This window comes from Denticeps clupeoides, chromosome 8, assembly GCF_900700375.1.
Source record: "Denticeps clupeoides chromosome 8, fDenClu1.1, whole genome shotgun sequence".
NCBI lineage: Eukaryota > Metazoa > Chordata > Actinopteri > Clupeiformes > Denticipitidae > Denticeps > Denticeps clupeoides.
In genome coordinates, this window is record NC_041714.1 from 13,183,890 (window position 1) to 13,206,306 (window position 22,417).

At 44.0% G+C, this 22,417-nt stretch overlaps 1 protein-coding gene across 6 annotated transcripts in view; it reads right to left on the minus strand.

Moving 5' to 3' along the window:
- LOC114795321 (echinoderm microtubule-associated protein-like 6) overlaps positions 1 to 22,417 on the minus strand; it is a 37,747-nt gene that overhangs the window by 11,160 nt on the left and 4,170 nt on the right. For all 6 annotated transcript variants that reach the window (XM_028988446.1, XM_028988444.1, XM_028988442.1 and 3 more), the window contains exons 2-25: positions 16,725 to 16,884; positions 14,779 to 14,877; positions 14,628 to 14,696; positions 14,352 to 14,537; positions 12,174 to 12,309; positions 9,035 to 9,236; positions 8,495 to 8,632; positions 7,211 to 7,467; positions 6,062 to 6,274; positions 5,796 to 5,963; positions 5,150 to 5,256; positions 4,053 to 4,171; positions 3,034 to 3,220; positions 2,855 to 2,960; positions 2,405 to 2,498; positions 2,215 to 2,315; positions 1,808 to 2,010; positions 1,618 to 1,729; positions 1,336 to 1,463; positions 1,109 to 1,250; positions 844 to 996; positions 539 to 670; positions 371 to 459; positions 44 to 220 (exon numbers count right to left, since the gene is read on the minus strand). In XM_028988446.1, the coding sequence (XP_028844279.1) occupies positions 44 to 220; positions 371 to 459; positions 539 to 670; positions 844 to 996; positions 1,109 to 1,250; positions 1,336 to 1,463; positions 1,618 to 1,729; positions 1,808 to 2,010; positions 2,215 to 2,315; positions 2,405 to 2,498; positions 2,855 to 2,960; positions 3,034 to 3,220; positions 4,053 to 4,171; positions 5,150 to 5,256; positions 5,796 to 5,963; positions 6,062 to 6,274; positions 7,211 to 7,467; positions 8,495 to 8,632; positions 9,035 to 9,236; positions 12,174 to 12,309; positions 14,352 to 14,537; positions 14,628 to 14,696; positions 14,779 to 14,877; positions 16,725 to 16,884 (3,478 nt within the window). The remainder of the gene's footprint in view (positions 1 to 43; positions 221 to 370; positions 460 to 538; positions 671 to 843; positions 997 to 1,108; positions 1,251 to 1,335; positions 1,464 to 1,617; positions 1,730 to 1,807; positions 2,011 to 2,214; positions 2,316 to 2,404; positions 2,499 to 2,854; positions 2,961 to 3,033; positions 3,221 to 4,052; positions 4,172 to 5,149; positions 5,257 to 5,795; positions 5,964 to 6,061; positions 6,275 to 7,210; positions 7,468 to 8,494; positions 8,633 to 9,034; positions 9,237 to 12,173; positions 12,310 to 14,351; positions 14,538 to 14,627; positions 14,697 to 14,778; positions 14,878 to 16,724; positions 16,885 to 22,417) is intronic.

Sequence of the window (22,417 nt, forward strand, 5' to 3'; positions counted from 1 at the left end):
AAGAGTACAACGGCAGGTCTGAAACATAAACAGCGCCACCTACCCGGACTGGATAGCTGAAGAGCTTCAGGAAGCCAAAGTCGTCTCCAGTGGCCAAAAACTTCCTGTCTTTTGTCAGAGAGGCAGCGTTGACATCTGTGATGTCGCTGTGGGTGGGCCAGATTCCATCACAGGTGGGGCCAAGGACACATGTCCAGGTGGCCCATTCAATCTTCTCAATCTAACACACACACACACACACACACACACACACACAAAATGACTGAAACGTCTAGATCGATTAATAATCAACACCATTAACAAAGTGGCACCCAGCAGAAAACAACGTTCCTGTGTTCTGCAAATATCCTGGGCTGGTGGCCCCGCCTACCTCTGAATTTCGGATTGTTTGCTTCTTTCCTCTTGGGGCTTCAAAGAAGAGCTGCTCTTTGGCACCAGAGTTGACCTGTAGTAATTTCCCTGCAGAAAATGTTTTATTTCATTGGTCAGAAAAATCATCAGTTAATACTCATAAACTCCAAAAAAAAAAAGAGCTCACCACAAGTGTCCCAGTCAATGTGTGTGATGTAGCTGGATGCTCCTTTGCAGATCCCAACTCTCTTGCTGGTCAGGACGTTGTAGATGTCCACAAAGTTGTCATGGGAGGCCACTGCTAGGTATTTACCAGCGTCTGAAAATGACCATCACAATGTGATCCATTCACCTTCTCAGAGCAGCGAGGCAGGCGGCAGTGCATGCATGTTCTCACTCCATGAATTACCATGACGGCGGTGAACAAAGTCGTGAGGAGAGATCAGCACGAAAACAATTGCAGAGGTGTGGGTCGGCACCTGGGTGCTTTACCTTGTGAAAATCTCACGTCGGAGATGACATCCTTCCTGTGATGGAACGACACCAGGTCCTCCAGGGTGTCTGCATTCACCACCAGGAAGCTGCCATCATTGAGGCCCACAGCTAAGGCTTTCCCATCTGGGGAGAAGGCACAGCATCTTCCACCTGTCACACACACACACGCACAAACACACACACATATATATATTTCATATTAAAACAGTCCAGGTGGGGTTTACCTCAGTGAAGAAGGGCATTGTGGGAAACATTTCTTCACCTTTTTTGAGCTTTCGAACAGCAACCATACGGTGGCTGGAAGACAGTTCCCAGATGCGCAGAGTTCGGTCATCACTGACTGTGGCACATATGGCCAGAAGCGGGTGAGCAGCTAGTCCCCACACCTCCCCCTCCATGTGACCCTGTGAGCAAAAGGACACAAGTACAACAATTATCAGACCCTGCCCCACGCATTCCATCCATGGCAGGTATTGAACACACACTCACCTGAACCAGCAGGGTCATGGGTCCACCCTTATCAATTTCAAGTATCTCTCCATTCTTAGTTCCAACCAGAATGTGTCCATGTCCCAGAGTTATGGCACGAATGGAAGGGTTGTCTTCAAGCAGAAGCCCTGCAGGAGAGGCCACACACACTTTAACGCCATCAAATAAAGGGTGTGTTGTGGAGTTTCCATAGACTCCCCTAGTGGACCACAGGGGCAGTCATTCACAACTACTGATTTGTGTTTGTGTAATTATGCATTTATTGTGGCTGAGTGTTTGCACCTTTAGATCCAGAGGACAGAGTGGCTCTCTTAATGGCGTAGGTCTTCAAGCATCTCTCAAACATGTCGTCCCACAGCTCCACCACGCCGTCTTTCCCACCGGTAACAAAGCCCTAAAGCACAGCATGCAGACATGAGGAACCCGCATTTTCTCTCCACCAGTCAGGTAACAGAAACAACGGCTGCCATACTTTATCCAGAGAGAACATGGCGAACACGGGTCCATCATGGGCTTTGACCGTTTTCAGAAGCGTGGGCTCCTTCCAGACGTACACATCTCCTGTGGCGGCGCCGGAGAAAACCAGGTCGTCGGCCCGGCCATAACACACAGACATCATTGTTTCAGGTTTCCCCAGGTTTCCAAATGCCCCTCGTCTGAACGTGAGGCCTCCACCTTCATAAATCCATTAAAATACACCCAGTTACAATTAATTCAACAATTACAGCTTAAACTCTTGCCTTTTTCCCAGAATTGGGAAAATTGGTACCTGCAGATGTTGAAAGTGAAACATCAACCTAGTAGTCATGATTCAATATTTACGGTGGGGCAAATTACCAAAAAAATCAGCAGAAATGCAAACAGAAGAGCAGAACATACCTGTTTGCTGCCAGAACTTGATGTGCTTCATGCCCACAGTAACCAGTTTATCCATTAGCAGGGGGTTGCACTTCACCACAAACAGCTTGTCTTTGTGTCCCCTAAGGAGGCAGAGGGGCAATGAGACACAGTCAGCATCATCTTTACCAGAGGTCAGAGGGCATCTAGCTGGAGCTGTGGAAGTCTGTACCTGGCGGTGGCCAGCTTCTCTCCTTTCTTCCAGTCCCAGAGGATGATGGTGTGGTGGTCATCAATGCCAACTGACACCAGGTTCTTCCCATCACCTGGAGAAAATGACAAGACATTTACATTTACGGCATTTATCAGACGCCCTTATCCAGAGCGACGTACAATTAGTATTTACAGTGAGTTACAATTCGTATTTACAGGGACAGTCCCCCTGGAGCAACTTAGGGTTAAGTGTCTTGCCCAGAGACACAAAGATGGTAAGTGGGATTTGAACCTGGGTCTTCTGGTTCATAGGCGAGTGTGTTACCCACTAGGCTACTACCAATACACTACTAGTGTATTGTATTTTACAGTGTTGCTTGAGAGACACCAACGGCCAGAAACCTTAAATAAACCTTAAATAAACATTTATTTGAAACTAGGTTTGAATGCTGGTTAAATACTGTCTTACCTGAGAAGTCCAGGGCACACACTCCCCTCTGGTGATGCCCCTTCAGGAGGGAGAGGCACTTCAGGGTCTGGATGTCCCACACATGGATGGCTGGATCTCTCCCGACCTGGAGACGATCACAACGAAGGATGAACACACTCAGTCTGATCACACAAATCTGGATCACCAGATTTCGGTACCTGGCCACTGGCGGCATAGTCTTTGAGTGGATGGACGGTCAGGCTGAGGATGTCGTCGTCGTGGCCCAGGTAAAAGCGCTGGGAATGCTGCTGTCGGTTGTAGACCACGCCCACTGCTGCCACATGGTACACCACTTCCCCAGTCTGAGCATAGAACAGGTTGTTCCTACAGTCGTAGCCCCTGTAGCTACAGAGAGAGGAGGAGAGAATTTAAACATCCATGTGCACAGACCTGGCAATACAGAATTTTCTTAGTTCATGTGAGATCTGAGACAAAGTTTTATTAAAAAATAAATTCTCCCTGAAGCATTTACATTTACGCCACTTTTCAGACACCCTTATCCAGGGACAGAGGCAGCCTCCCTGGAGCCACTCAGTCAAGTGTCTGGCTCAGGGACACAATGGTAGTAAGTGGAGTTTGGAGGGGAGAGTTTAAAACTGGTATGAAGCCTTTAGTTTTTGCTGCTTTTCAGGTAAAATTTCTTGCTGTGAGCAGAATAGTATAAGTGAATTTATGTTTATATGTAGAATTTAAGACAGAAATACACAGACAGAAACTAAAACACAGCTTTTTTGTTTCTTTAAGAACTGAGTAATCTATTGAGCAACCTCCTACTGCCTTTGTATATATACATAGTATAATGCATAGTATATACTTGTAATATATACATAGTATAATGCATTCTGTATAATTAGTAGAGCTGTCAATCAATTAAACATAATCATTCACACATTTTGCAATAAATTAATCACAATTACTTCATTCTTGATTAGTTCTTCAGGGTAAAGCTTGCTAATTTAAAATTATTACAGAGAAAAATTCCCCAAATGCAAACAACAGCCAATCAGAAGGTATTTATTGTAGAATAAATGTTTTCACCAGCCACAAAAAAACAAATGGTTGCTGCTCTGTGCTCCCTGCATGACAGACATGCCTACCTAATAATTAGTACTATAATGCATTATCAGGTTTTATATAATTTTTCCTTTTAATATCTCCTCCAGTATGGAATTTTTACCCATGAACAAACTGAAGCTGAAGGCTCACACCCGGAGCCCTCTGTCGTTTCAGAGACCCGACCAACTGCTTCTTCTCCCTGCCCTGCTGCTTCAGCTGGGGCAGGTCCTCCTTATACACCTGAGAGAAAGAGAGGTGAGCCCAGCTTATTAACCAGTCATCAACCCCCTGTTCAGTCTGTCACTGAGCCCAGCTCACAAGAGGAGCTTCAAATATTTACAAAATTACTAAACAGTTGTGCGGAAAAGGCAGAAAAACATGACACAGGAGTAGTAAAATGTTCAGATGAAGAATACCAAAATAATGTCTGTTCCCTCTCTCTCTGCTGACAGGCTGTCTATGGAGCAGAATAAATCCTCTTCACACTGAATATGAACGATACTTTTAGAATTCAGTGCACTGAACTACGTGTCTACTGCATCTCAGCTGACAACCAAGACAGCAGTGATGGAACCCGCAGTGTAAATGTCCTAAACGAGTCCTTCAACTTTAAATCAGGAACCTCATTGATCAGGCATCAGGCGGGCGCTGCCCGATATCAAGAGAGAACACACAACAGACGCTTTTGAAGACCAGCCTCCCCCTCAGCAGCGGTGGCTAAAGAGTCCACAGCTGCTGGAGGAGATAAGGAGAAGGGAGAAGGATGTAGGAAAAAACTAAACATGGATCCATCCGTATTCTACTGAATTTCAGACTGAAGAACGTCTCTATGAATCTCTCTCGCACAGAACACTGTTGTTTCTGGTTCCTAGTCCACCTGTAGTGAATCTTAATTCAAATCTTATCTTCATATAATGCATGTCTATGTGTGTGTGTGTGTGTGTTATAGTTAAGTAGTAAAAATTAGGTGATTGTCATTGTGAAACAATGCGTGTCCTCAAAATGTGTCCTCTGCTTTTAACCGTCACCCTTAGTGAGCAGTGGGCAGTGATGAAAGGCACCCGGGGAGCAGTGTGAGGGGACGGTGCTTTGCTCAGTGGCACCTCGGTGGCACCTCAGTGGATCGGGATTCGAACCGGCAACCTTCTAACCTTCCTTAACCGCTAGGCCACCACTGCCCCACTGCACCCCACAGTTGTGATTGTAAGCTGAACACACCTGCCGGTCGTAACTGATCTGGGTCTCCTGCTCGATGTCGGAGTCCAGCTCGGGGACGTCTGACAGGTCAGAGTCGGACTCCTCACTGTTGGAATCAGTGCATCCATCTGAAAGAGCAGCTCATTTACCAGAAAGAATCTGACAGAGTTCTGTAGATGATGGGAAAGGATGGACAATACAGAGCCTACAGAATCTCATGTTCATGAGCTACGCTCTGTATGACTGCTGGTGTCATACAGTGCATTTAGAGCTCTCAATGCACTGCCATCATTATGCACCTTTAACATTTCACACTAAATCTGCCAATTTGCACATTGGCATTTTGCTTATGTTTGTCTTGTCTTGTGGGTCTCATTTGAAATATTCTATATTCTTGAACCAGTCCAATGCAAAGCGACTTTGAGCGTCTTATTTGATGTTATCCTTGTTTAGTGTACAGAATTTTGTTTTATAGTTTTTATAGTCTCTTCAGGTAGTCTTCAGGTAAAATTCATGTGTAATATTTTTATCTCTATGTATACATTTTTTTTCTTTACACTCGCACTATTAAATACAATGTATACTGTTGTATTGACAATAAACCTCCCTTGAATCTGCTTTTAACATACAGTTCATAAAACAGGAAGCCATGAACAAATGAAGTCACCTTGGTAAAGCGCCTCTGGGATGCCGTTCATAATGCCCTCAGGCAGAAACCTCCACTGGAACATGGAGTGGTCAGCGCCGCCTGAGGTGACAACCCACTGGAGGTCATGTGACCAGTGCACATTTGTTACGTGGGCAGAGTGGCCGATGTACTTTTTAAATTTTGCTCCTAAAATGAAAACAAACCAGAGGCTATAAGTATCCTAGAGCAGACAATAAACAGTTATTACCACAGTCAATCTCTCCATCTGTATAAAGAGCACAAACCTTTCTTCAAACAAGGGAAGCGGAAAAGCTTGACCAGGCCAAAGTCGTCTCCGGTGACCAGCACGCCGCTGCTGAAGTTGGCATCCACCCCGTTGATGTCGCTGATCTTGGTGTACTTGGGCCAGATCCCACTCACTTCTGGCCCAATCACACAGGTCCAGGAGACCCAGTGGATTCCCTTGGTCTCCTCCTTGGTAGTGAGGTGTTTACCAACTTTGGGAAGAAAGAGAGAAGAAATGGACAATAAGGGGATTGGTGCTGATTTGATTATACGAGCGCGATTAGTAATTATGATAAAAGTCACACAATTTACAATTTACTCAATCACACGGGGCAGAAAATTTCACAAAAACTGCCACTAGGAGCGACACGACTGCTGTTGGTGTGTCTGTCGCACATGGAGCACCACAGCGGAAACCAGTCATTGTTTCTCGCTGTTTCTCACGACAACACAGAGGATTTAACCAGAATGATTGGCTGGTGCATTAAAGTTTTCCCAAAATTAGCTTTGGTGTCACATTATGTCACCCCAGTTGCATAGTTTATGATTACTTTGTGAGTTGCTTGGGAGGGCAAAGCTAGAATAGAACAGAGCCATGGGCAGGGAAAGACATGCTTTAAGGACATACAGTTCTCCTCTGATCCTCCAAATAACATCAGTTATTAGTTTGGTTATGTGCCATTATGGTACAAATTGTCATTGTAATGGCATGTTGTTTTGATTTATATGTCAAACTGCTTCGCAACCTTTACATTTAACTGTCTTTAAAAGTGAATGTTTAGATTTTTTATATTTAGCAATTTGACATATGAAAGTGAAAGTGAAGTGATTGTCATTGTGAAAGAGCACAGCACACGGTGCGCACGACGAAATGTGTCCTCTGCTTTTAACCATCACCCTTAGTCAGCAGTGGGCAGCCATGACAGGCACCCGGGGGCAGCCTTCTGATTATGAGTTTCCTTACCGCTAGACCACCACTGCCTATGTTATATTATTCAATGTGTTAATGAAATGATGGTTTATGTAGGTTTCAATCCAGATGCTCTCAAACTGAATCAGAAAAAAAAATATTGGTAAAATTTGGCTTATATCTCAAATTATATTGTGATTTTTTTTTGCCTTATCGCCCAGCCCTGGCAGTGACTCACTGGGCATCCTGTAGAAGAGGCGCTCGCCGGCCCCGTCGTTGGTCTGCAGGAACTTGCTATCGATGGACCAGTCCAGGTGCGTGATGAAGCTGGAGGACTTGTTACACTCCCCGACCTTCTTGTAGCGCTGGGCCACGGCGTAGATGTCCACCAGGCCGTCGTTGGAGCCTACGGCCAGGTACACGCCATCGGGGGAGAACTTCAACTCATGGATGACCTCCTTCCTGTCTTTGATGTGCACCACCTCTGTCATGTCCCTGGCACCCACATCACAGAGGAGAAAAGACCCTTGGTCATGTGACAGGCAGGGAGAAGTCCACAGAAGACGCTGCTAACTCCGCTGAGGGAGCCAGGAGAAAGAAACGGGCCAGTCCATTTATTCAGCCAACTCGTAGCAACGCCAGATGGAGGAAGTTGATTCATTGCACTAATGAGAATGAACCTTGATGAAAGACCGGCATCCGGCCGGCCAGCCTCCGCTTCTGCAGTCATTCTCTGCCAGGGGAGGAGGTGCGGAAGGGGATGACAAATTAAATCAGCAGCATCTCATTAGGGCTGTTTGTTTCACTGAAAAGCTATTTCTTCGGCGGACGCGTTCATCATCTCTGCTGAGACGGATCATTCTTTGGCTTAATCACTACTGTCACAATTTCTGTTAATAGCCAAGCCATCTGTATTTTCAACAGATAAAAAAGTGTCCAACATTTATGAATATTTAGTCCTACACTCAACCGCTTCTATAAAAAACACTCCAATTTTGGGTCCAATGTTGGTCTGTGGATAAATGTCCCTGGACAGAAAAGTCATAAACATTGCAGCAGGAATTAATGCAAAGTGCAGAGTGTGGATTAATGACTTCTAAAAGACAGATTTACAGCGACACATCATAAAAAACCTGAGGAAGTAATGGAATTTGGACCCTGCAGCATGCCCACTTTACAATATTTGTTAAATTCATTTGAAGACGAATGAATACTTCATTCCAGCAGGAATAATTCTTCTGTTTCAGAATAATAAGCAAGATGGTTTAAATTATTATAATGTGCAATGCTACACTTGGGTCATTAATGGAATATCTAATAATTTATGTGAGAATATAATGCAACAATTTTTGCATCCGTATGCCAATATTCCAACTGGTATATAATACAAATGTGTATATTGCAGTAGCACTATTTTTTGACATATTGCATATCCAATTTTTACCTGGAATGAAATATAAGTGAAGGCATGTCTGCCATACAAACATACACATAATAATAAAATAAAATACACAGAATTCACCTGACACGCAGCACGGTGAAGGAACCATCCTTCATGCCCAGGGCCAACTGTGAGCCATCGTTGCTGAAAGCTACGCTGCGCACCGCCTCCTCCATGTTGCAGCGTGCGATCAGTGCATGATCCGCAAGACTCCACAGCCTGACAGAAGCATCAGAATCAGCCACACTGCTGTTACAGGAATATGCCTCCTTTTTAGATGTATGCTCTTACAAGAAACACAAAAAGTGTCCACACCCCTGTTAAAATTGCCAATTGCCAAAAGTGAGACCATGATAAACCATTTAAAAACCTTTCAACCATATAACCTGTTCAAATGGTGTCACTTTTTACATCACAAAAACCTGACACTTTTTATTCATGTAATACTGATCAAACGTTCCACTTTTCTTTCCTTCTCTTTTCCCCGATGCTCCGTCAGATCCCAGTTCCGTATTCTAACAGGCACACAGGCTCATTAGGACAGACATTGTTTTGACTGTTTTACTTGAAAACTCAATTGCTGATAAGCGTTTCTGGGGGTTCAGGGGTGAAAGCACTGACCGTACGGAGCGGTCATCGCTGCCGGTAACCACCAGAGGTTTTTTTGGATGGACATCCAGAGCCCATAGCTCTCCCTCGCAATGGCCCTGCATGATGAGCAAAGGCTTGTCTCGGTCCCGCACCATGACCTCAAAGATCTCGCTGTCCTGGGTGCCGGCCAGGATACGGTCCGCGTTCCAGCACACGCTGCGAATGGACATGCCTAAGAGTGAGAGATGGAGAGTTTCAAATTTCCTTCAGCAGAATAACACAAAGACAAGAAAAGACTGCAGCAACCTACCAACCGAAAAAGCACCTATGTCTCAATTAATGGTGTTTTACGCTGACTGTTGGAACTTGACAATGCTGCAGATACTGCATCAAACTCCTTTATCCACTGATTAACGCAGGAGAATTTTTTTATTTAGAACATGGATTTAGTTAGAGTTTTTGTGACATTATGCTTGTCAATGGCCTCAATGATAATATGAATTTGCATTAGGACTTTTTGTGATGACCTTGTTTACCTGGAGGTCAGCATATTGTTTAGTGCAGGTTTAATGTAGAAGCTTACATCAAGGTTGCATTAATGGAAGGGTAAACCTTTAATTTAGACTACAAATAATGCCCAAATTATTAAATTATAGAAAGAGGAAGATCACATGAGAAAAGAAACTGCCAGATCTGCTTTTCCTCCAGGTGAGAGGCAGTGATCAAATGAAGATTATTATTGCATAATTGTCAGAATAGTTTTTATTAATTTCTGTATTTTTTCAGGTTGGATTGGTGCTTATTTAATCGCTATGCAATGTCCAAAAGGACAGAGACTGACAGAGGTCACAATGAATTCTAATATTATGGCTCACTGAAAGAGCTCGAAATGTGTTTTTTTTCTGTTTGATTTTGTAATGAGATCAGTGTGAGTTTAATTAGAAGCTCAGCTCTGGGAGGATCTTATTAACTACAGCACCTACTGTCGTCTTTCTCATCATGACCAATATGTTCAAAAATAAATACTGGTTGAATACAGAGAAAAAAAGACACATTGAAATGAACTTTCTGTAGGGAACTGGAATGTGTCTCCCAGTCAGCTGAATAGAAGTCACCATACTGTCAAATGTATCTTACACACTGATAAACTTGGAGATGAAGAGCAGTGAACCTTTATTATAGTATAGATAGAGGTAGATCACATGACCATGAGAAATGAAACAGCAGATCCGCTTTTCCTCCAGGTGAGAGGCAGTGATCAGAGGAAGGATCAATAGTGGACGTGCTGTTGAGTCCTCGTTGGCTTTAGGCTTTAATTAATCTGCCTTGGCGCTGAAAGGTCACACATTAGTGTTCATCGGCTGTGTGCCACCAAAGACTGATCTTTCATATGCCTTTGATGGCCACCTAATGAAGCTATAAGCCTCAAGTTTAAAGAGAACGAAAGTGTAAGTGGCTCAAAAGGGAGAGAACTTCACAGCAGATGTCATGAAAAGCCAAAGACCAAAAGAGATGAGCACCTCAACACTCACATTAAAAAGATCATTCATGAATAGATGATGAAAACATGAACACAGAAAATACATCAACTGCTACAATACTTTTATAAAATGTATAATTTGATGTCAGCTAATATTTTTTTACTAAAGCAAAGAATTGATCATGGTTAATCACAAGTAATCCCTGTTAATTCTTAAGACTAAAGCTTGCTATAATATTAAAACTATTACAGAGACGGAGGCACTTTAAACAGGGTTATGTCATTTACAAGTGTGGCATTCAGCAGATGCTCTGGTCCAGAGTGATGTACATCAGTGTGTCGTAGTCTGTATCTGATCTTCATACCTGTTTAGCTAGTACACACCGCCACAAGCATAAAAATATAGTCAAGCAGTGACATCACGCACCATCAAAACTTAATTGTGTGTCCAGCGCTTTGCAGTGCTTATGGCAGAGAGTAATTCAATTCAAACGCTGACCTGAGATGTACTCTGATGTACTCTGAAGTCCATTTACAAAAGCAGCTGCATTAAGGCCATATATTTATTTTAAATATGTGATGCTGGTAAAAGATTTTTTGCAAATCTTTTTTTTTTTTCTTTTTTGGAGCTAATGCTACCTACACACATTAAATTAAAATCTGCTAATTTATGTACACTTATTTCTTTCTCGTTGACACTGAACACTTTTGCTGCAGACCACAGATAAATGTACAAAATATGAACTTAACTTACAATACTGTTGGTACAGTCTTTATGCTAACAGCTGCTCTTACCTTGTACTGTCCACTTTCTTATCTCATCTTTTGACCCTGACCTGGTTAAGATGCCTTAGAATATAGAAAGATGCTCATGATATAGAATATTTGTGCACTATTCCATTCTGTGCACGCACACACTGATAAAAAGTGAAACTCTCTCCAGCCACAACCTTTTACCATAAACAGACACCTGCTGATTACAAAAAAGCATAATTACAGTGACAGCTTAATGAGACATAATTAGCCATTTTCCATAAACGAATCGTTCCTGTCATCTGCAGACACCCCTGAAATCAAACACCAGAGCTCAGACACAGGAGTGTCTGAACAAAATAACGGATTCATTTTATTTCCCTGCAATTCTGCAGTGCAAACAAGCACTAAGTGGCCAAAAGCTCTGTGATTGTGAAGTGATTGTCATTTTGAAACACTGCAGCACACGGTGACACAACGAAATGTGAAATCTGCTTTTAACCATCACCCTTGGTGAGCAGTGGGCAGCCATAACAGGCACCAGGGGAGCAGTGTGTGGGGACTGTGCTTTGCTCAGTGGCACCTCAGTGGCACCTTGGCAGTTCAGGATTTGAACCGACAACCTTCTGATTACGAGGCCGCTTCATTACCTGCTAGGCCACCACTGCCCCAAAAGCTGCGGTGCTGCTGCCTAGAGACACCTACATTGTGTCCCTTTCATGGATGCCCAATACTCACTAATAGGTTAAACGCAGAGGACACATTTCATTGTGTGCACCGTATGGTGTGCATCACAATGACAAAAACAATCACTTTCTCTGAATGCAAGGGGTATGGGTGCCACACTCATTAATGACACATTTATCCCAAAGTGTGAAAAGACAGTGAGCTTTTTGTCTTCTCTCTTCTCTCCACCAATCACATCTCCTGTCTCACCTTTGTAGCCCTGCTCCGTCTCCCGTAGGTCAATTTTGGTGATGGGTTTGAAATCTACATCCCACAGACGAATGCATCCGTCTCGCCCTCCAGTGGCAAAACCTTCCTCACATGAATACATGCTGAAGATCCCGGCCTAAAGAACACATAGACATGTGAGTAAAACACACTACAGCAGGAATATTTGGTACAAAACTGTTGATGATGGAACCTTGATAATTACTGCAGGCACCATGGTGCTTTAGGAAAAATGATTAACACAAAGAAAAAAAAATGAGGTTCCAAAATGATTTGCATACGGATGTGACAATTTTTTTTTTTTTTTTGCAAATAGAGATTTTATTTATTGTCTGTACAGCTTCAAAACTGGCAATATAATAATCAACTTCAAATGGTTTATTGTGACTTAAAAGTATTATGCTTTTGATATGAATGCATGTTGTTGCCATACTCACTGTTGCCAGTATAACACGCTTTGAATCAGATTTTTTTGTTGTGTATCACAATGACAAAACCAATCAAATGAAAAAAAGGACGCCATTCATTGGTGGCTTAGTCCCGCCAAAAGTTTTGAGAATGGCACAAATACTAGTTTTCACAAAGTTTGCTGCTTCTTTCTTTATTATGTCAATTTGCATATACTCCAGATTGTTATGAAAAGTGATCAGATGAAGTCCCTCTTTGCCATGAAAATGAACCTAGTCCCAAAAAATGCATTTCCACTGCATTTCAGCCCTGCCACAGGTGAGAGTATTGACGAACACAAGGCTGGAGATCATTCTGTCATGTTGACTGAGTTAGAATAGCAGACTGAATGCTTTAAAAGGAGGGTAATGCTTGAAATCAATGTTCTTCCTCTTCCTCTGTCAAGGAAACGTGTGCAGTCATCATTGCGTTGCATAAAAAGTCCTTTACAGGCAAGGATATTGCTGTTACTAAGATTTCACCTAAATCCACATTTTATCAGATCATCAAAAAACTCATGGTGAGAGGTTCCAGTATTGTGAAGAAGGCTTCAGGGTGCCCAAGAAAGTCCAGCAAGCACCAGGACCGTCTCCTAAAGATGATTCGGATGCGGAATCGGGGTGCCACCAGAGCACAGCTTGCTCAGGAATGGCAGCAGGCAGGTGTGTGGGCATCTGCATGCACAGTGAGGATGGCCTGGTGTCAAGAAGGGAAGCAAAGAAGCCACTTCTCTCCAAGACAAACATCAAGCACAGACTGATGTTCTGCAAAACGTGCAGGGATTGGACTGCTGAGCACTGGGATAAAGTCATTTTCTCTGATGAAGCCCCTTTCTGATAGTTTGGGGCATCTGGAAAAATTATTGTCTGGAGAAGAAAAGGTGAGCGCTGCCATCAGTCCTGTCTCGTGCCAACAGTAAAGCATTCATAAACCATTCGTGTGTGGGGCTGCTTCTCATCCAGGGGAGTTGCCTAAGAACACAGCCATGAATAAAGAATGGTACCAAAACATCCTCCGACAGAACCTTATCATAACCCTCCAAGAACAGTTTGGTGAAGGACAACGCCTTCTCCAGCATGATGGAGCACCGTGCAATCAGGCCATGCAACTAAGTGACTCGGGGAACAAAACATTGAAAATATGGGTCCATGGCCAAGAATCTCCCCGGACCTTAATCCAATTGAGAACTTGTGGTCAATCCTCAAGAGACGGGTGGTCAAAAAACCCCTGCAAATTCTGACAAACTCCAAACACTGATTATGAAGGAATGGGTTGCCACCAGTCAGGATTTGATGTTGATTGATAGCATGCCAGGACGAACTGCAGAGCTCTTGAAAAAAAGGGCCAACGCTGCAAATATTGACTCTTTGCAAATACTTGACGTTAATGTCAATAAAAGCCTTTGAAACTTATAAAATGCTTATAATTATACTGAGGCACACCACAGAAACAAATGACAAAAAGATCTAAAAAACACTGAAGCAGCAAACTTTTGGCCACGACTGTAAGGAAGTGGACTCAAAACCAACAGGTTGGGGTTCAAATCCTGAACAGTCAAGGTGCCACTGAGGTCGCCTTGAGCAAAGTACTGTCCCCACACACTGCTCCCCTTTCATGGCTGCCCACTGCTCACCAAGGGTGATGGGTTAGATACAGAAGACACATTTCATTGTGGCTCCATGCCTACAGTATGTATAAAATAGGGTTCTTTACCCCATGAGCTGCCTGGATGGTGCGTGCCAGGTTCAGTCCTTTCCAAACATATATGTCACCATTCAGGGCACCAGAGTATGTTACATCGTCTTTCGCTGACGCTACACACAGGATGGTCTGCAAGTCACCAGTCTTCCCGAAGATCCCTCTTTTGGGGGTCAGGGCATTCCCACACATGGCCCAGAACTGTCAAGACAGGAGACGAGAGGAGAATGGGTTAAGAACCAAAGCTGGCTTCATGGCAACAGCTGCATGTTTACCGATTCCTGTTCTCACCTTAATGTGTTTCACACCGCAGCTCACAAGTCGGTTCTGCTGGAAGGGGTCCCAGGTGATATCAAAGATCTAAAGCAAATGTACGTTCATGAACATACACTTTTAAACACACATACTCACACACACAAAATGAAAAGTCACACATTCCTACCCTGTCTGAGTGTCCTGTGGCAGTGGCCAGAACTTTTCCCTTCTTCCAGTCCCAGACACACACCGTATTTTTAGCATCCAGCCCCACAGAGACCAAGCGCTGAGTCACAAGAGGCAGAGACAGAGAGAAAAAGGGATAGGATTATGGGAAATATCCATTCATCTTAAGAGTGGCTCAGCCTGAGAGCTGCAGAATGGGACGTGGTGGGACCAGAGAAGAAGTGCTTTAGAGACCAGAAGCAGCGAAGGAAAATTGCTCATTAACATTCACGCTGGCGAAATCGCCTGGCATTTAAGATCATTCTGTTCGGCCCATGGTGAGAGGAGAAGGAGAGCAGAGCGTGAAATTGCAGCGTCTGGCAGGACTGGCTTTAACTCTGGGCCAAAGCTGCACATCTCACATCACTGCATATGGTGGTCAAAGGCAAACTGGTCAAATCTGGGACATGTATTACTACTGTGCGACACACACGAGGTAATCTGACATTTCAATATGATGTTGTTCTATAATATAATCTTTGGCCTCTATTTTGTTCCACAGGACACCAGTCACACCAAATGATTCACTAATTCTGACTGTCATTATCTCAGCAGGGCCACTAATCCTCATCCGCCGGCCCACACTTGATGCATTTTTATTACTGAAATTTCATTTAAACAATTGTCTAGGGATGATGACAGACCGTGAAGTGGCTAAAAATCTATATAAATGTGTGTGGATTACAATACAAATGAATTGCGATACCATTTTTACACTGAAAGCAAAGAACTAATCTACCTTTGTTGCCTGGGTGCACTAGGAAGTGCCCTAGTGCTTGCAGGAGTTAGAGTGACGGTGAGGGAAGCCGGACTGGCCCCATATCAAGTGTTTTACCCACTCCAGCAGGTCTAAGTTCCCCACGTCATGCGTCTGCTGGGACGCATAAGATGAGTTGTGTCCCATGTCCAGCCAGTTTTTGCATTAATTTAGATTTTTTTGTCATAAAACGGGGAAAAAGGGGAAAGGGAAATCTATTTGGCACAGAAATTAATAAAACATTTTCAGTCATAATTTGTATGCAGCATATGTGTATATTTCAGCATATTGTGAACCGTATTAAACCGCACGTTGAGTACACCCTTTCACTGACCAATGAAAATGTGGGCTTCGAAAGGCTTCCAAATGTTGTACAGTACAGGAGAAAGCAGGACCCCTACTCACCCCCTCACTACAACAGAACGCGTGACCCTGGAGAGCCTCCAGGCCTGACTGAGGTTTTCTTCCCATCTGACTCCATGAGGAGAAGCTAATGGTCAGTATTCTGGTTTGCACTGGTTAACCAGTCCTGCAACCGAATTGGCCCAGCACACGAAGCTGGAAGGGCAGCTGGACTGTTTCTGTCCATCTCCCCACTGGTGAGAATAACAGGATTAAGCCAGAGGACCTGAAATCCACTTCTGATGTCTGCTGCATTAGCCTGAGCTGCTTAGCCCTGATAAACAAGGGGGCTCTGATAGAACGGCCACCTAATCCCGTTGGACAAAACAAAAATCAAATCAGAAAAACCTCAAATGACTGTAAGCCATGCTTTATATTTCTTTGAACAAGTGGGATTTATTTATTATAGACATTTATGTCCTTGATCATGGTTATTGATAAGATATTGAAAATGGACGTGATCATGACATATTTACAAAATGTCACTGTTTAATAATTTTTATTGTTATTAGAATCACACTTGGGAATCATAGTATGATTTATGAATTCCAACTGGTTCTCCTCATCTAATCACTTATTTTATATATTCCCATAATATAAAACACTACCCAGCTATAATCCAGAACAGGGATCTGCACGGCCATCGCACTCTCAACAGTGGCAGACCGCATTTCCTGCAAAGGAGACGTGGTCGCCATGGCAACACAGTTATTGATCAGGAGGTCTGCTCTGGGGCCGGAGGGTCTCACCTGTCCATCTGAGCTGAAGGCCAGGCAAGCCACTCCGTGCGAGTGGACGTCTTTAAGGATGGAGATGGTCTGCCTGTTGAAAGTGTCCCACACGCAGATGTAGGGGTCCTTCCCCACCTGCCCTGTGGCCACCAGGGAGCGCTCAGGGTGCAGTGCCAGGCTGCAATGCACAGAGATTCCATTCAGTTTTACATCAGGAACAAATGAAGTGAAAAAGGAAAGTTGAGAGCCAAGACGTCCTCCTCCCAGGTCACTGTAGTGAAACCAATTATTAAAGTTTTTTCATCTTCCCAAAAGTAACTCTTCTTAAAAATCTAAAAACACACAAATAATAATGATTAAAAAGTGAAAGTGGTTTCATGCTGATATCTAGAGAGCTGCTACAAGAACTGAAGGTTGGTCTCTCTCTACAAGCAAAAGTCTACAGATATAATAATGCAATATTGTATTACAGAGACCAATAGGATAACAGTCTCTTTAGATAATTCAATATTTGATCAATTTGTTACAAAATTACTAGAAAATTCTTAAATCACAAAACATCAGGATGATACTGCAGTAGATAAAACCAAATAGCAAAGGCACAGACTAGAAATGAGGAATACATCGTCAAGGTTCCTCTATGGGAGTGGTGCATTATGTCATATTGTCAAATGTCAAATTTATTCTCATTTCTTTAATTTTCTTGTGTCTATTGCTCCCAGTCAGACATTAGAATATGTGTCTACACGTCCTCATCCTTGAAATAATTAAAAATAAATATGTAACAATGAAATGAAATTAAAATTCTCACATAATGTTATCTCATCGCCTTATTGTAGTAAATGCATGGTTGGAGTCAAAAGTCTCCAGCAGCAAGACTGGGAATCTAAATATGAAAATGTATTTAGTGGAAATGCTAATTAAACCAATTTCACTGGCACTGGCAGTGGGTCGGAACCCATTTGATAGGTAAAGGTGTGATTTCTGATGAGCAGCAGCAGGAGCGGCATGTCACAGGAGACAACAGGAGGACATAAATAAATAAAATTAAATAAAATTCCAACACGGGAAGGAGTGAAAAGGTGATTTAGCTTGGTAGGTATGTGTGCAGGGTTCCTTAACATGATAATTATGAGTGCAATGTGCATTTATCACCGGCTGATGCACGTCCTGCGTTTCCTACAAAGCGAGCAGACGCCAGTGAGCCGACAGGACCGTTTCCCATGACAACCATCCTACCGGCCAGCATTCGCTTCCTGAATGAAAGGGTAGACGTGCCGAGCCTCTCATTTCATACCGTTACTGTTCCTCTGTCATTTCCATCGCAGAACCACGCAGAAGTCGCTCTGTCATTTCAGAATCCCCACAGGCCAATCAGAAATAGATAAAAACAGGGCTAATGCATCCACTGAACAAAAATTCCCTTCCACTTTGTGGGGTTCGTGAAAACACACATACATGCTACCGTGGGTGATGTGCACGAATCCATTAGGAAAGACTGTCTGTGTGTGTGTGTGTGTGTGTGTGCAAACACACAATTGGCCAGTGAGTCATCTGCTGTGAATTCACCTTCAACAGAAACACCCACATACATCCAGGACTGGAAGTCTCCTCCGCCTCAATGTCAGACATGCTAAAATATGTGTGTGTGTGTGTGTGTGTGTGTGTGTGTGAGTGAGAGAGAGTGCGAGAGGCAACAGAAGTGAGAGAGGAAAAAAAGCTATGCAGTAAAGGCAAGCACATCTACTGCAGTATAACAGGAAAAATACTTTTATAGTTCAGATATTCATCTAAAATCATCATAATCAGCAGCAGCAGCAGAATTGCGTATGTAGAACACACTCAGAGCTGCAGCCTGCTGTCAATTTTGGAATATTTTAAGGGGGCTACACACACGCACACACGCGCACACACACACACACACACACACACACACAGCTGAAAAAATGACAATTTTCTGTAATAACTGTGCAGAAATGTTGCGCTGTGAGAAACCAGCCTTGCGATGTGGACATGCACAGTTATTCCAGAATTATTAATGAATTAATTATTATTAAATGTGCATTTCACAATTCTAAAGATGGGTTCATTTCTCGGGCTGCCAAAACACTCACTCACTTTCCTTAACCGCTCAGTCCTGTTACTCGGGAGCCCACCCTGGGACATTGGGCGCAGGGCAGGGCACCCCCTACGCGCCTGTCCATGTCTTTGGACTGCAGGAGGAACCGGAGAACCCTGATGAAACCTGCACCAACATGGGGAGAGTACATAAGCTCCACCCACACAAGGTACGACCCACTGTGCAAGATAAGCACGTTCACTTCAAATATTTCGTGTGTTAAAATAAATTAAAGGCATTGATGGAGATGCGCTTGGTTTACTGTTCCTTCACATGTAGGCGCCATGTGTCTATAGTTGAGGGTGGGCGTGTCAGTTGTGCATTCATTTCTTGCCTTTTTAATGGATTGACAGCTCAGGGGCAGTGGTGGCCTAGCGCAGTGTTTCCCACCCTGCCTGTGTCCATGACAAGCCAGGACCCCCCAACTTCAATTCCTTCCCCGCATACACACATTAAAAGAATAAAAGGATTAATTACAAACTTTTATTTGCAAAAATATAAACAGCAGATGTAGGTTTTTGTTGTTATTCTACATTGAGTCTATATAGCTGTAACCGTCCCTAAAAAGACCCGGACAGAATTCAGCCTGACGCGGCTCAAGCAGACTGTTGTACTGTGTGGTGCATTTAAATAAATGACAGTCAATGTCACACAGTCAGAGTTTTTACTGCACATTTCCATACAGCCATGACCCTGTAAGCTTTTTAAAGGCTTTCTTAGTGCCCGAGGGGCAGTGGTGGCCTAGTGGTTAAGGAAGCGGCCCCGTAATCAGAACGTTGAAGGATCGAATCCCGATCCGCCGAGGTGCCACTGAGCAAAGCAGCGTCCCCACACACTGCTCCCCGGGCGCCTGTCATGGCTGCCCACTGCTCACTCAGGGTGATGGGTTAAATGCAGAGGACAAATTTCACTGAGTGCACCATGTGCTGTGCTGCTGTGTATCACATGTGACAATCACTTCACTAATCAGCGCTAGACTAAGAGGGAAAGGAAAGTTGTGGGTTTATAATATAATCGGCAGGTGATCGCCTCCGTTTCACCTCGTCAGCATCCATTTTTGCATCTCTCTTGCGATAATTAAAACACATCGCTTGAAGATGGTGGCCGAGAATTGCAAATCAAATGAGCATTTCATTAAAACATTTCATTTTACAACAAAATTTACAACATGCAAAACACTTTTGCCAATGGCCGAAACAAATTTACAAGCAGCGAATCATACTAAAATGACAGGTCCTATAGACCAGAAGTTTGCAGACTGAGCCGAGCTGACCTGAACCTGACTAAAATGATAGAAATTGAGTATTGCAGGTTCAAATCCCGAGTCACCAAGATTTCACTGAGGTGCCACTGAGCAAAGTACCGTCCCCACACAAATGTCCCCACTGTTCACCAAGGGTGATGGGTTATAATTTCGTTGTGTCACCGCATGCAGTGCTTGCTGTGCTTCACAACTCGCTTCACTGTCTAGTTTTAACCCATCAACGCTCAAAAATATGGCAATAAAATTAAACAACATTTCGTGAGAGACAGCAGCTGGTTTTCATAAAAATCCCAGCTGGGAAAATTGAGTGTTTTAGTCATTGCGATACACAGCAAGCACAGCAAACGGTGCACACAACACCCGTCACCTTACTGAGCAGTGGGTAGCCACGAAAGGTGCTTTAAAAAAGGATCTCTGTGGCCCTTTGGTTACGAGTCTGTTTCCTCACCCACTGGGCCACCAATGAACAATGTGGTGCATCGTTTATTTGTGAGATGGAGTTATGACGGTTATAGTCAGTCCCACTGTGGAAACGGTCCTCCATGGCTTTATCCCACCAGCCCATGTGAGCGTCAGCCCGTCAACCTGCTCTCCTCTCGTAATTAGGGTAAATTTCCTTTTTATTCCTGGAGGCCAGAGCACCTTGGGGCTTCCGCCATCTGCTCCAGTAAAACATGTTACAATACAAACCTGCGCCTATTCTTAGTGTCGACAAAACCAGCGCAGCTAAAAATAGCCCAGCGGGGCCACGCCGAACGAGGTGGCTTCCGCGGCACAGAGCGCTAACCCAATTCATAAATTCAGACGTGGCGGGGGTGGGGCAGGCGAGACGGTGCGTTATTTTCCCTGCACGCAGCCACATTTCTCAATGGAGACCTGAGCCGACGCTCCGAAAAAACAGAGCCAAAAAAGAAACCACGAGATTTCTTATGGTATAACAATGATTAAAATCCCTAAAACAAGCAGCGCTAATCGTCCTCAGTGCCGGCGGGGAGGGCCTGTCAGCATTTAGCGAAACGTCATGAAATATTAAATTGCCGCAGTTAATCTAGAACGAGCTCGGTTCCTCATCCGAACGTGTGCAATTGTCCACTGAATAATAGAAGAGCCCAATTTGTCACCTCCACCGCAGTTCAAGGCTCTGCTGCTCACCAGTTATACCTGGTGGGGGGGGTAGATGTTGACCAGAACATTGTTTATAAGGCCGTTAATATTAGTGAGGAGCAGGGAAAGCAGGGACTGCCCTGGACAGAGATTCCTGACCTCTGACCCGAGTCAGAGCACGAGATGACGTCTCATATCAGTAGTAATAAACATTATTAATGGACTTTACCTTCTCTTTGAGGAACTTGCGGTTTAAGAGTGCTGTTCTTGTGACTTGTAACGAGGTAAAGGTCCAGACAGAAGGGCGAAAACGGATCCTTGTCTAAATGCGTCACACTTCGTCACGGAGAAACACGACAGAGCCGCGGCGGCTTTGATGCCTCGACGTGTCCGAAAAGAGCACATGAATAATAAAGCATAACTCGGTGCTGCTCCATTGTCGGGGTAAGAGCTCTCTGAGCCTCTGATGAATATTTATACCTCCCTTGTGGAGTATTTCCATATGCTGCCACTTCCAGAGCACATCAGTGCCAACAGTTCCACCGGGCATCTTCTGCAGGACCAGTGCAGTGTCAACAGGTCACTGCAGGTGGGACACATTTTATTGTATTCAGTACACAAATGAGTCTTCATTAGCATCTCGTAATACCGCATTTGCTCTTTTTTATTTTCCGCAGCTTCCAATCTGAAAAAAAAAAAAAAAAAAAAAAAAAGTTCCTCATCAGCCTGCAGCGTTCCTCTGTTCATCAGACACGAACGCCCGGCTGAAAAGCACAGAGGCAGATTCCCCTTCATTAGCTGATCTCTGGCCTGCCTCTGAGACAGAATGAATCGTGGGTAAAGTGAACAGCGTCTGCCGAGGGCCGGGGCTCCTCCGTTTCTCGGCCTCATCCACGTCCCGCGGTCATCTACGCTCTGGTGGGCAACTAGTCCATGTCGGAGAACAGGATTTATAAAGCCCCGTCCCAGTTTAATGAACCTTTAACGCTCTTCTGATCGGTCAGTCTCCTCTAGTCGAGCATGTGTCACTAACGTTGGTGTAAAACTGCGGGGAAAACGGCACAGGAGACCTGCAGCTTTTTGGGTAGCTTGTAAAACTTGACATGGACAATCTGGGCAACTGTTGTGTTAAAAACACCATCAGGGCAGGGGTCAGGCCCACAGCCACACCCTCAGCTCCTATATAATGGTCTTAAGAAGAAGAATAATTAAGACCACAGATTG